Source organism: Sarcophilus harrisii, chromosome 1 (genome assembly GCF_902635505.1).
Source record: "Sarcophilus harrisii chromosome 1, mSarHar1.11, whole genome shotgun sequence".
Taxonomy (NCBI): domain Eukaryota; kingdom Metazoa; phylum Chordata; class Mammalia; order Dasyuromorphia; family Dasyuridae; genus Sarcophilus; species Sarcophilus harrisii.
Genome location: NC_045426.1, coordinates 351,712,911 through 351,728,383, shown reverse-complemented (window position 1 = coordinate 351,728,383; position 15,473 = coordinate 351,712,911). Strand labels below are relative to the sequence as shown.

At 34.3% G+C, this 15,473-nt stretch overlaps 1 protein-coding gene across 9 annotated transcripts in view; it reads left to right on the top strand.

Moving 5' to 3' along the window:
- The window catches only part of NEDD4L (NEDD4 like E3 ubiquitin protein ligase), a 455,315-nt gene that overhangs the window by 330,792 nt on the left and 109,050 nt on the right, over positions 1-15,473 (top strand). For all 9 annotated transcript variants that reach the window (XM_012541477.3, XM_012541476.3, XM_031945922.1 and 6 more), the window contains one exon: positions 12,064-12,114. In XM_012541477.3, the coding sequence (XP_012396931.1) occupies positions 12,064-12,114 (51 nt within the window). The remainder of the gene's footprint in view (positions 1-12,063; positions 12,115-15,473) is intronic.

The window sequence follows — 15,473 nt, the reverse complement described above, 5'->3', positions numbered from 1 at the left end:
TAAATGATCTTTGAGAGTTATTAGAGATAAAAGTTTTCATTACCTTGTAGCCAGCTTGGTCTAGAGTCTAAACTTAATTAAGCTGGTCTACACATGCTAGGCTTTGCTCTTACCCATCACTTTCCAATTTGGTAGTACATACCATAAGCTATTGGCACAGCCCTTATTGTCATACTTTGTTGGCAGAGATACAGTATCAACAGGGTATGAAACAATATCTTTTTTGAAATTCTTTGAATACTATGAGTCTCATGATGAGACTTAAAAATATAACTTGAATGGAGATTGGGTCTGTACCCATTGGTAAATAATGAACAGGCGACAGTGGATACGGAATTGATGGCAAATAACTTTATAACCCCAAAATTAAACTCCTCAGAGGAAAAATATAAGCAATCAAATAAATTAGGGAAAGTTGCGTTGTCTTGTTCCATAGCACACAGACATGAATGACCTGATTGGATATTTTGTATATTTAGGCATTGCAGATCTTTTCTGTTGTTATTGTTTTACCTTTATCTTCTTTTAACACATAATCACCACCCAGTTTTTACTTCCTGCCTTCCTTTAGTTACCTAATAACTGCATATGATTATAGTTTCATAGATTTAAATTATCATCTGTCATTTTTGTGAATCACTCTGGTTGTCTGGTGAAGCCTATGGACTTCTTCCTTTTCTGAATAATATTTTAAGTAATTGAAGGAATTTCAGTTAAAAGTTGGTGAAAATATAATGTATTATATATAATATATATCAACCTCCTGAAATCTATCCAGTCTATCTCAAGAGGTTAAGAACTCTTTTTTTTCTAAGCCTAGAAATTTCTGAGCAGGTGCTCATTTACTTAGAGACAAGTTTTCTTAATTGGGAATTACATATAAGAATGTAAATCAGACCTAGTTGTTCCTACCCACCAAAAAAAAAAAAACAAAAAAAAAAAAAACCCAGCTATATGTGTGTGTGTGCGTGCATCATTGATTCTACAGATTTGTTTGCTATATTGTTGAAGAGTGGTTAAGTTGCTTTTTCACAAAATCACCAACAGAAGATAATTGGATAACTTGGCCATTGTTACCATCACCACATTTCCCTCTTGAACCCTGTAAGTTTCTTTTCAAAGAGATAGACATTACTGTAGAATAGAATTCTTGCATATAGTTTCACAGGGTTTGGTGAATGCTTAAATAATAAATAATTTTTACCTTACCTTTTCTTATGTTTCTTATTACAAAAAGGATAAAGTGGAGTTTTATGTCAGTTAATATATAAATTTAATGACTTGGGTTTTACATATTCAGTTACTTGAGTCTTTGTCACATTGGAACTAACCAGCTTAATTGGTGCATGTTTTCAGCATTGCGGATGGCGCAACAAGTGATAACTGAGGCAGGAAATTGGCAGCATTTTACCACCTTAAAAATAACCACAAGAAATGTCAGGACTTTGTGGATAAGAGGTTAAATTAATTCAGTGTTTGTAGGTTCTAGAGGTTAACATGATGCCTCATTTAAATAGATTCATGATGGAATTGGCTCCATTAATCTGAATGAGTTGTGTTTGGCCAAGTGCTTGATGTGATTTTAATAAGGTTATTAAAGTACTTCCAGGTATTGAAAATAATCTTTCAATCTTATGAAAAAATAGCTGGTGATACTTTCCCAAATACCAAGTGCAGATGCCAGAACTGCTGGCACTAATTAACCAGAGAATATTAGAATATTCTCCACTGTTGTTTGCTAGGGATCTTTTATCTCTGTCGTTCCTGTCCATTCTCCCAGGTACAATAGTATGGAAAAACGAACATTTTCTCTGATATGAGAACTATTCATACTTCCCTTATTAATTTAAAGTTACATATATTTTTATAAAGAAACAGATTTTTGAAGGATGGATATTAGATAGTACAGTGGATAGAGTGCCAGATCTGGACTGAGGAAGATCTGAGTTTAAATTTGGACTCAAGCACTTATTAGCTTGTGACCATAGGCAGGTCATTTAGCCCTGTTTGCCTCAGTTTCTGCATCTATAAAATGAACTAGAAAAGGAAATGGCATACCACTCTATTTGCCACAAAAAACCTCAAAAGGGGTCATAAAGACTTGCATATAATTGAAATAATCTAACAACAGTAGTCACTCAAATAGTCAGCTAGATGGCACAGTGGGTAAAATTCTGGGCCTGGAGTCAGGAAGACTCATCTTCCTGAAGGCAAATCCAGTCTCTGACACTCTGGGAAAGTCACTTAACTCGTTTCACTGAGTTTCCTCATCAGTAAAATGAGTTAGAGAAGAAAATGGCAACCTGCTCCAGTATCTCTACCAAGAAAACACCAAATGGGGTCAAGAAGAATCAGGCACAACTGAAAGTTACTCAACAAAACAATAATCAGTCAACTGAACTCAATTCCAAACTAGTTCCAAACCTCTTGATGTAATTCAAAATAAAACTCTTTTCATCTTATAAACAGAGATCTTGAGATACAATGGGTACAATGACTTAAAAGTCTCTAACACTAGCTATATGACCCTAAACAAGCCATTTAATGTATGTCCTTTAGACAACTTAAGAAAGTCTTGTAATCATGCTGGGAATTTTGTTGAAACTTTGGAAGGAAATATTGTAAAATGATGTTTTCTGTTGTTGAACATTTATTAAGGGAATGAAGGTTGTTGTGGCCATTCAGATGCTTTGACACAAATATTTTGCAGTGAGTATGAGTGCAGTAGTTTTGGCAACAACGGACTGTTTTGAAACATGAATCTTTCAACCCACTCCATTCCCCCACTCACTTGTAAAGCACCTGTTTAGGGCAGCTGGTATTGTCCATTTCTCCTATACACGATCAACTATTGACACTGAGTAACTTAGTCGCCTCAGTTAATTTTGTAAACAATTTTATTTTAATTATGCAAGAATTACCCTTAATGCAATCAGAAAAAAAAAAGAATTTTCTGTTTTTAATTTTAGTAGTAAGACTACTCCTTCATGAGCTACTTTAGAAATTCTTAAAAACTAGAATGCAGTTTTTATAGAATGCAGAATATAGGAACTCCAGTGTTATTGCTTTAGTAGCTAAAGTATACTTCAAGGAATTTGATGAACTTGATTTTGTTTTCAAATCAGAATAACATACCAAATTATGAATTTGGAGTTTGTTTTCAAAATAATGTAGCCAAATATGTGTCGTGTAAAGTTTTAGCTGTCATATGAGACTGAGAGGAATATCTGTTTCATGTGTCATACAGTAGTTGGAAATCCAAAAACCAAAAAGGAGTGAGTCTCAAAGTTGTTCTGAAACCCACTTTTCTTTGCCAGGTATGGGTCAGGGATTTGCATTCATGGACATATATATTTATCCTTGTTTCCATGTAAAGGTTAAACTTGGTCTGATCAGCCACTTGGACACACTGTACCTTGACCTCAACATAGGGATGTCATTTTCATCTTCTGAGCACGAAGGGCAACAACTAACCAACCAAACTTAAGTTAAGTTTAGATTCTAGAGAGTGAGTCAAAAAAGCATTCAAATTTTTGGTTGGGTAATAAGGATGGTTAGAACTGGATTGTCCTCTCATTGTCCAGAATAAGAATATTATTCTTACTGTTTTCTTTCTTTCATCAATAATTATAGTTTTTAAATGTTCTTTCTGATGCAAAAAACATAATTTATACTTTCCAGTGAGCTTAGTTTAGTTTTATTCTCCTTTATATGGAATATAAATCAGCATACTTCACCTAGCTCTAATAATAATAATAATAGTAGCATGTATATGGTATTCTGATTTACAAAACACTTTACAAATACTATTTCATTTTATCCCCACAACAGCTCTGGGAGCTAGATGCTATTATTATCTCTATTTTTCAACTAAGAAAACAGAGACCGGAATAGGTTAGGTCCAGAGTCACACAAATAATATCTGGGCTGGATTTGGACTCAGGGCTTCCTGACTCAGGGTATTAAAAACTTAAAAAAAGAAGATTCACACCCAGGAAATCTGCATTCTCAGAGATTTGAACAGATTCTTCCTTGAGCAGACTTCCTCCTTTCAAAAATGAAAGTTTACAAGTATCTTACAATAACATTTCTCTTTAGAGAATAATTCAATGTAAGTTGGATCCAAATTGCTTCTATCCAATGCAATTTTTATATTTTCTGCGGTTATCTTAAATGGAATTTCATTTTCTGTGGCTTTCTAAGTCATCATATGGTCTACCAAGAATAATAAATTTGTTTTCTTCTTGCCTATTCTTATTCCTTTAGTTTTTGTTCTTGTCCTATTGCTATAGCAGACATTTTTAGTAAAATATTGAATAATAGTGGTGATAGTAAACGTCCTTGCTTCACCCCTGATTTTATTGTTACGTCTTCTAGTTTATCCCAATTATAGATAATGTTTACTCTTAGTTTTAGATAGAAGCCAGCTCTGTGAAACAATTAGAGATATCAAAGACACTAAGGTTATCACTGCATCCCTTGCCATTTTTAGTTATTTTGATTTTTGGTCTTGCCACTGGACTTTGATGACTCTGAAAGAAAAGAGAGAGTCTGACCACTTGGAAAACTGAACTCACACACAAATCAAGACATGACTACATGATGTCATTGGTCTTCTTCGAAAACAAATAGTAATTAGTAATGATATGAATTAGTCACTCCTGTAAGACACTTACAACTTTAATCCCAATTTTAGTTTTAGGATTCCAGTGGAATTACTTGTTTGAGTAATGTGTTTGGAACTCTTTTTGTTCATAATAGGTAAGGATTAACTTTTGTAGTAATAAGTTAAGAGATAGATAAAAAAAATCATAAAAATAACAAGTCCCATTATAGATAATTGTTTTTAGTAATCTGCACATAACAACAAGCAACAGCAGTAGCAATAACAATAATGATAGAAGTACTTAAGATCAGACCAAATGTATATTGTCTCAAATACCCCCGGAGATTATTTGCAATACTTGTATTAGGTATTTATTAGATATTTGTGTCACCTGAGTTGAATTCACATGTTCCACTCAAAGGTGCTTTTTTTCCTTTTTTCCCCCCACACTATTCTGTCATATTGTTCTAGTGGCACCACGTAATTCCTATTCTTCTCCATGTCCCTATATTGATTGCAAATTACATAGAAACTTCTGGTATCAAGTTTTTAAATGTGGGAACTCTGATTTATTTTGAGAGGAGATAGGACAGAGAATAGAATTATTATCTGCATTCCATAAAGATTTTATGGGACTCTGTTTGTAATGGCTAGAAGCTGGAAACTGAGTGGATGCCCATCAATTGGAGAATGGTTGGGTAAATTGTGGTATATGAATGTTATGGAATATTATTGTTATGTAAGAAATGACCAACAGGATGAATACAGAGAGGCTTGGAGAGAATTACATGAACTGATGCTAAGTGAAATGAGCAGAACCAAGAGATCATTATATACGTCAACAACGATACTGTATGAAGATGTAATCTGATGGAAGGGGATTTCTTTGACAAAGAGACCTAATTCAGTTTCAATTGATCAATGATGGACAGAAGCAGCTACACCCAAAGAAAAAACACTGGGAAATGAATGTAAACTGTTTGCATTTTTGTTTTTCTTCCTGGGTTATTTCTACCTTCTGAATCCAATTCTCCCTGTGCAACAAGAAAACTGTTTGGATCTGCACACATACATTGTATCTAGGATATACTAGGACATATTCAACATATATAGGACTGCTTGCCATCTAGGGGAGGGGGTGGAGGGAGGGTGGGAGGGAAAAATTGGAACAGAAGTGAGTGCAAGGGATAATGTTGTTTAAAAAAAAAAAATTACCCTGGCATGGATTCTGTCAATAAAAAAGTTACTATAATAAAATTAAAAAAAAAAAAGATTTTATGTGACTGCAACTATTTAAGGTTCTAATTTGAGATTAGGTAATTGTTCAACTGAGCACCTCCTCATGCTAAGACTTTCAGCCTCTCTGGAAGATACAAAGATGCAGAGGTGTCATTCCTTAATTTCAGTGAGTTTTCATATTTGTTGAGTTAAATTATAGAATAGATAACTTACAATAGAGAACAATCCCAAATTAATAGTTTAGAAATTGAGACTATGGAGAAATTTTTGTTATTTCAGGGGAAACAAGAACTTGCACTGAGCCTTTAAAAAGAGATTTAAGTAGATGGAGGAAAGAAAGAAGAAAATTAATCTAGGCAAGGGCAAATTATGAGAAAAAATGAATGGGGCATAAAAGTATAAAGTTGAATACATAGAGAATGCTAAATCCTATTTCTGTAGTACTCTAAGGTTCACATAGTATTTTACTTAAGTGCAATTTTTTTTTCCTCCACTGCCTACAAGTAATGCTCAGGCTCTTTAGTCCATTTAAATAAGAAAATCCTGACTTAATTTTGCCAGTTCCTTAATTAATCATCTTAATCTCTGTTCCCTTTAATTGCCAGTCTCATACTTGGAAGTGATTTTTGTGAATTTTCTCTGGCTTCATCTCCCACTTATTTCTCAATTCCCCGCACAGCTACTTTTCATCTATCATTTTCTTGAAATTGTTCTCTCTGTGGTTGATAAACATTACTTAATTGCTAAATTTGAAATCCTTTTCTCAGTCTTCATCTTCCTTGACCTACTTTTACTGTTTGTTGTCTTTTCCTCAGTAAATTTTCCTTCCTTGGCTTCTATGATCCTGGTTCTCTCTTTTATCTCCTGTCTGCTTTACTCTTCCCTCTTTTATCTCTTCTGGATGATCATCCATCTTGGATCCTCTAACTTTGGTTTTCCCTGAAGTCTGTATCCTATGTTCTCCTTTCTCCTCTTTTTACCCCCAACTCTCCTTGAAGTCATCTTCTTCCACTTAGCCAGTTAATCTGCCTATACAGATGATTCCCAAATCTTTATCTTGAGCCTCTCCATCAATTCTGCTAGCTGCTTGCTAGAAATCTCTAATTCAGGGTCATCAGCATCTTAATCTCAGTTTATCCAAATACCATGCTGATGGGGACATCATGACACCCATTTTTGTAAATTTAGTCATCCTTTACTCCCTCAAAGCCCATACCCATTCATTTAGCAAGTGCTTTCAATTCTTTGGAACAATACCTCTGCATCTTTTCTTCTTTCTGCATATCTGACCATCACTATAATTCTTACCTTGGCTATTGCAATATCTTCCTAATTTGTCTTTCAGTTTCTAGTGCTTTCCTCTTCCAACCTATACTTAACACAGCTTTTGAAATAATCTTCCTAAAGTATAGGTCCAAACTTGCTTCTCACTTTCTCAAAAAGTCTTTAGTAACTTCCTGTTGCCTTTAAAACACAACTGTACATCCTGGAATTTCAAGCTCTTAATAGTTTGGCTCCAGGCTACCTTCCTGACTCTGTCACATAACTCTACTTTGTATATGGTAAGACTTAATTAAACTGAGTACTTACTTTTCCATAGGTAATTTGTTGTCCACTTCCCTTCCCTTATTCACTTCCCATACACACTATTGTTATCTCCATATGTAATTTCTACCTCCTTACCTCTTTGCCTCTCAGACTCCCCAGATTAGTTCAGGTTCAGATGTTGTATCCTCCTTTCAGCCTTTTGTGATTTCTTTTGTTCTTGTCCTTCTTCTTCTCCTTCTTCAGATTACCTTGTGTTTACTTTTCCATGTGCATGTTGTAACTACCTGTCCAAGTGGCTTGATAATTAAAAGTTATATTTTCATTTTTTAAAAATCTATTTTTGGTGGAAGTTTTATGATGAACATAATTATTAATAAAACAGGTAAATATACAAATATTGAAAATACATATTCAGTTTAAGTTCAGGTTCAGGAGTTTGACCTTTTTTTTTTTTAACACAGTTTCAAGACTCTCAATCGTATGACCCCAAAATCTATCTTTTCGATTTTACTTTTCATTACTATTCTTATATAAACCTCCTTCTCCTGCCAAAATAATCCACAACATGAGAATAATATTACCTATATTATCTTCCTGATCCATTTCAACAAATACTTCTTAAGTAATTACTAGGAACAAAACTCTAAAGTAAGTGTTGGGATAAGTGCAAAAAAATATTTATTTTGCTGATAGCAAGGTACAGGAAAACCAGTTTTGAGACTATTGCCTGAGAGACAGTGGAAATTTGGCCAGACTGTGCCCCTTTTTTCACAGGGAGGCAGGGACAGTTAAACATGATAAGCTAGAAAGCTATGAATATAGTCTCCCCTAACCCTGACCTATATACTAAAGGATATAGATAGATAGATATAGATTATAGATATAGATAAATCAGTCCATGTGTGCATCCTTATCTTGCTTACTTGGTTAGTATATTTAAAACTGTTAAGAAGATACTGAGTGTTAGTGTATTTGAATAAAAGTCTACAGCTACTTTTGCCTTCCTAAATACAAAATAATATTACCATTAACTACTGTTTTCTTTGGATATCCCACATAATCCTGGACCTGCAACATATAGCTTTTGCCTCTCTGATGCCAGGTTATAGAGGGATTTTCACGACTTAAATATTGTTTATAGAAGTGAATTGGATTTTCAAAGGCTTTTTTTATTTTTAAAGACCATTGCCTTGTATTTCTATGTATTATTTAACCAACTAATCTCCTTTAAAAAAAAATAATAAGGCTAATGGTATTTAGAAGCCAAAACTTTTAAAACGTGCATTTATTATCTTTAGATTTTAAACTTGGAAGGGCCACTCAGACTCATTGCTCAGTCTTCATGGCTGTGTAGTTTTCAAAGCTTCCTTTGCTATGTAGTTCTTGAATGAGAGGTATGTCAATGTCTTGGCAAATGTGGCAGTGACTGTGGTCTAAATGGGTCCCTTGGAAAAGCTAAGCTCATGCTTATTTCAAGTGTCATGCTTTGTTAAATAGTATTTCTTCCCATTCTGGGAAGTGTTATTTAAGTGCTGATTGTGTCAAAAGACTTATCCATCATTTTAATGTATCCTATAGAAGTTGAAAGAGAAAGGGAGGCACAGTGGATAGGCAATATGTATATAACTTTGATTCATTTATGTGAATTAATACTTCCCTAAAAAATGATTATATATTCTAGAGTGAAGTTTTTATGTGTCAAATGAAAATATTCTCTAGCCCTCTTATTGGTAAAATAAATTGATACTAATCTTTAACAATGGCACATTAAGCACACTCTAGGCTACCATGGAAAGACCTCAGAACTTGAAAGCAAAAGACTTGGGACTTAGTTCCCAAATCTCTTGTTTCTAACTGTATAATCTTGAAAAACTTGTTTAATTTCTCTGGTGCTCAGTTTCCCCCTCTGTAGAACTGAGACCACGATGTGGTTGTTGCCCACTTCTATAAGACTGAACATCAAATGAGATTGCATCAGAGTTCTATGTAAATTTAACTTGCTGGTGTTAATTTTCATATTGTGATTACCAAATATGTTAGAGTTGTGCTACATCTCTTTAGGGAAGATGATCAGTAAGATCTAGGCAATGTCTCTTATTTTATCATAAAATACAGCATTCATTTTAGTTGTTGCCAGTACATCTAATGGTATGAAGTATATTAAATTAAAAATCTCTTCAAAAGGAATTAAAATGAGTTAATTCCCTCTTCCCCCCCCCCCCCCCCCCCCCCATACACATATTAGAGAATTGATAACATCAGGTTTTTATCATCCTTTAGGCATTTTTAAAAAAATAAGCCACTTTGTTTCCATAGCTTCAACTGGTTGATAAGAGCAAAATGCATGTTCCTGTTCTTTAACCTAGAGCAAATTTTCTTTAAATTCACCCCTCTTCTTCCGGGCTTCCTTTTTTTCCCCTTCTTGTTTTTAATGAGAAAGAATCAGTGTAAGTGAATAGGTCATTTGATGGAAAGTCTTTCCAGCATATTTTAAACAAAACATATTTATATTTTCTAAGTTAGAAATCTTCAAAGTTGAAGCATTATTTATTGGGGAAACAAAAGTCCTGGACCAGAGACTTGGGAGACCTGAGTTCTGGTTTTAATCAATTTCCCTAGATTGAAGTCTCATTTCAGATATGGGCTGACTGTGTGTCCATGACAAATCATAGGGCATCTCTAGGCCTCAGTTTCTATATATTTCAAATCAGTCAAAGAGAGATTAAGCCCGCATTTTGTGATGGATTTGGAGGGTCTCTATGTATTGGATGGAAAGGGGATGGATCCATAATTTCATCAGCATGAGCAATTCTAGATGTGGAAACTCCCTTCATTGATTCAGATCAGTAACTGTTCTGCAGCATCAAGGAGCAGAGTCTCTGGGTGCATTTACAGGGTCACTTTAGACTTGCTCAGTCACATGCTGATAAAGTGTCAGTACTTAGATTAAAATTTCATGATTCTGAGACCAGCTTTCTATTCACATTCTATGCCCTCCTAAAACTAAAGTGAATTAAAAGTAATTTAATGTTAAGGATATTTTTAGTTCTTTCAGACCAATGGAGATAACTTGGCAAATTAAGTCACTAATTTGAACAGCAAAGATTGTTTCTATTTCATTTGTGCTATTGAGCATCTGGTATGGTTTTTATAAAACACATCATAGAAAAATTCGTATGATTTATGAGTGATATTGTAAGATTTATAAATTATGTAACTAAAACACACATGTATATATCACTTAGCTGGCATTTGTAATGGGCAGGACTTGAACACAGGTCTTTATGGCTTTGATACCAGTGTTCTATCCAGATCCAAACTTCCTTCACACACAAACATATGAAATTATGTAATTTATAAATCTGAATAAATCATACATTTGGATTATTTTATATTACATCATATTATAGTGTAGTACTCTACTTCCTTCTAGGCAGTACAAGTGAAGTATATTGATCAGCTATACAACCTTCTAGGTAATACAAGTGAAGTATATTGATCAGCTATACAAGTCAGTGATTCCTAAACCAATTTTGTAGAGTGTTTTTTCCTATTTATCTATATATCTCTATTGGTTTGAAACTGTAATTATAAGGGTCCTAAAATATTCTTAAAATTATGTTGTCAGGTATAAGTTATATATGTATTCAACTTATATGCACTGTCAAATAGGGGGTATAATATTGAGGGGGAGAAAGTGAGTTCCAGAGTCATAAAAACTTTGCTCTAAGTCCTGCTTCTGAAACATTATAGTTGGGTATCTTGTGAACAAATTACATGCCCCAGACAGGTTTAGAAGATTGTAACTTACAGAGCAATTATCCATCTTGATAAGTGGAGGGAGTTTTCATACTTGGACTTCCTCATGCCGTGTGTGTGTGTGTGTGTGTGTGTGTGTGTGTGTGTGTGATCTGTCTGTCTTTGTCTTATTTGCTCATCCTTGCTTTTCCTTTCTCTTCTATCTGAAGTATAACATGGAATGATGGTATCAGCATGGAGAAAAATATGGGAAAATCAAGCAAATACCCCTAGAAAGTATAGAAATTATAACTTAAGAGCCTAGAGGTGTAAGAAGAATAGGAGTTGGATTAGAATTTTAGAGCTTTGAGAAAAAGATAATATTGTATGGTGTAATGGCTGCTCTAGAAGTTATGTTGGAATAAGAAAGACTTTGATTCTGTTTAACTTCTCAGTTCCTTGCAAGGTTATAGTTAAAGAGGAAGATGTTGATGTAGTAGAGAAAACCTTCACCAGTGGGACTTCTTTCACCTATACAAATGAAATCATGGGTCCAGCTGCAAAACAAATATTTTAAGCTTTTTTAATGAGGTTCCTACCCAATTTAAAGTAATCTTGAATTGGTTTATTCCATTTAAATCACTGCCAACCTTAAGGTTTGTTGGCATATTATGTGGTGACAAATGAAATTTCAAAAGTTTGGAAATCAATTTTAAATGTGCCTTAGGATTGTTGGAATATTTGTATTCATTTCTATTTGCAACTTACCAACTGCTCTACAGCAGTTCAGGTGCATCTGATTTTTATTCTCCCTCCCTCCTTCTTCTCTCTCTTCCTTTTAAAAAATAAGCTTCTTTCAGAATGTTGAAATATTGCTATTTCATTGATATATGACTTTCAGACTCAGTATTCTTTCTCTTCTTTATTAACAGACAAGAGACGACTTCCTTGGACAAGTAGACGTTCCTCTTAGTCATCTCCCGGTAAGGAAGTTTAAGTTACCTATATTTTATGTGATGGAAAATAATTTTTAACTTGTGCCCTTTGATAAGTGTCTGAATTTTAGGAAAATATTTGTTATACTTCAGGGAAAAATAGAAGATAGGATTGAAAGAATCAAAGTTGTATTCCCATTTTAGGAAGAAAGAGAAATCTCAGCTTCAAATTGAAGGTTGGCTTATCAATATCAGTTACTCCCAAAATCCTAATCTATTTTTTTTCACACTTTTCTGTATTTCTAGTCAGGTTGTTATGTATCTTCGCTCTTTGCTCTTTATTATTGTCCCATTTTTCAGTAACTTTTCCCTTGATTGCCAAGAAACTGGGGGTGAGGAGAGAATAAATTACATGCTTTAAACCAAACTGTTCAGGAAGTATATATCTCATTTTTCTTTCTCTTGAGATTTGTTTCTGAAATCAGTGCCTTTCTGTTTTATGGAGGCATTTTCCAGCTAGCACAGTGCTATAGAAAGCACTACTCTTAACCTGATTAAGAAGTAAAGCAGATGACTCTTTTAGCTTCTGGATGGTGGTCAGGAATATTAGGTTCTGTAAGAGAGAGGACAGGAAGATCTTGATAGAAAGAGATGACATCTCAAATTCTAGTTTCCCTTTTCTATCCCATTCTCTAATCTACCTGCAACACAAAATGATAATTGTACTTAAAAGTGTAATATAGAACCAAAAAAAAGTCATTGCTTTGGGGAGGTGATGATTGTTGTTATTTTTCAGCATCACCACCTACCTATCATCTTCATTATAGTCATTTTTAATATTTGCCATGACAAATAGGTATAGGTGGAATAGATTTTTCCACTAATGAAATAGTTTTAAAAAGCTAATAAGAATTTAGCTTCTGGATTAACCTGAAGCTGTTCTTAGCAGGCTGAACATGCAGGATAGCCACTACCAATGAAGGCTTCTAAAATATCAGAAGGGAATCTGATAGCAAAAACTCTATTAAGAGTTCCCATTAAGAAAGGAAGGTCAAATATTTGTTTCTTTCCAAGCAGCACAGCTTGTATAAAAATCTGAAACTCTCGAGGGCAAGTACTCAAGGGTCACCTGTGCTTTTGTATGTGTGTGTGTGTGTTTTTTTTTTTTTTAATATAGATACAAACATACTTCTCTGAGTAATGGCTATAAAACAAGATTCCCATAAGAAAATATCTCATTACTTTAAAAGCCTAATTTGTGTGTATTTTAATATATAGTATTGATAACTTTGAGACTACAATGTGACACATAAATTTAATGGGCCAAAATATGTGTGGGTTCATAGATTTGTTGACAGAGAACTTCTTAACCTCTGTGAACTTATTCCTCTCTTTCCCCCTGCCAAAAATTGCTAGCCATATTTCATTATGGTTGTTTTCCTTTGTAAACCTATATATTTCATTTTCTGCATTTAATAATATTATTCTGAGAAATGCTTTAGCACACTGCTACATTTGTCAGGAATACACCAGAAAAGTTAAGAATCCCCACTTTAAAAGATCAGGGATTCTAACAGTGTGGATACTTCTTTCTCCCAATACTGGTTGCAGACTTTCCATGCCTTTGGCTTAAATAATGTTCTTTAGTGAATTGTTGTTGCTTTAAAAAAAAAAAAATAACCCTAAAGGGCAGCTAAATGGTATAATGGATATTATAATGGACTCCACTGGCCCTGTTAGGAGGACCTGAGTTCAAATTAGGTCTCAGACCCTTAACACTTCCTAGATATGTGACCCTGGGCAAGTCAACCCCAATTGCTTCACACCCTTCCCCCCAAAAAAAGCCCTCTACTTAGACTGGTTCTTGGAGGATAGGCCTCTTCAAATCCTTTGTCTCTCCATTTTATCCTACAAAATGTGTGTCCCTCTGTCCTGGCCATGATGAAACATCAAAGTGAGACAAATGGAGGATTTTATAAAAGAAACATAAAATCTCTTTGCTGTTGATTACTTTGCAGTAAGAATAATGTAATAAAATTATTCCAGATATTCTTTTTCCCCCCCATTATCAACATACTGGTGCTGTGCAGCTAGATTAGGTTCACGGATTTAGTTGGGGGTGTTTAGCAGTCTTAACCAGCATTTTTAATTTTTTTTTGTTGTTGTTGTTTTCGCTGAGGTAATTGGGGTTAAGTGACTTGCCCAGGATCACATAGCTAGGAAGTGTTAAGGGTCTGAGATCTGATTTGAACTCAGGTCCTCCTGACTTAAGGGCTAGTGCTCTTAACTACTGCACCACCTAGCTGCCCCTTAATCAGCATTTGTCTCTGTGGAACAATGCTATGTGCTGGGAATACAAAGACAAAAGCAAAAAAATCCTGGCCTTCCCTCAAGATCTTAAACTCTAATTGAAAAGACAGCATGGACATAAATAAGTGTGTACAAGATATATACAAATCGTATCTAATTTATATTTTAATATATTTAACATCTACTGGTCATCCTGCCATCTAGGGGAGGGGGTGGGGGGGTAAGAGGTGAAAAATTGGAACAAGAGGTTTGGCAATTGTTAATGCTGTAAAGTTACCCATGCATATATCCTGTAAATAAAAGGCTATTAAATTAAAAAAAAAAAAGATATATACAAATCAAATGTAGTGTAGATGCCCTTATATGAGAATACCTTAGAAGAAAGATTTTTAACCTGCTAGAGAATCTGTGAACATTTGGGGGGAGGGGGGTATTTTGGTAACTATTTCAATATAATTGATATTCTTATGTATATTTATTTATCCATTCAAAAACGTTATTCTGAGTAGGAGTCCAGGGCTCAACTAGACTGTTAAAGCAGCATGACACAAAGAAAGTCTAGAACCCCTACAGTAAAAGATGGAAAGAATGAAAAGTTTTTCCATAGGAGGTAGCATTTGAGACTGTGTCTTAAAGGAACCCTGAAATTCTGTGAAGAAGACATAATCATGTAGTTCATCTTATATTAAGAATATCAAATGTGGGGTAACAGATGATACTAGGGGCAAGGGAGGGACATAGAAATATGGTGCAAGGAAAGAGAACACCCTAAAACCATATTTATTTAGGAATACTTTATTGGTCTAAGTTGTTCAGATATCAAGTTTGCATCAAGTAGTCCATGAGGGAGAGATACATACAAATTCTAAACTATATGTGTGAAAATCCACCTCATTCCAAATTTCTGTCCTTCTTGCAAAAGGGAAAAAGAAAGATGGACTTTTAACTACTTCTTGCCCAATAAAAGATCTTTTCCCCCTTCAATCCCTCCAACCCAAGATAATGGATAATGTGGAATATATTAAGTTATTTAGAGTATTCTATAAGAGAACATATCAAAGTTAAATTTTAGGAATTATTTTTATTAATTTTAAAAT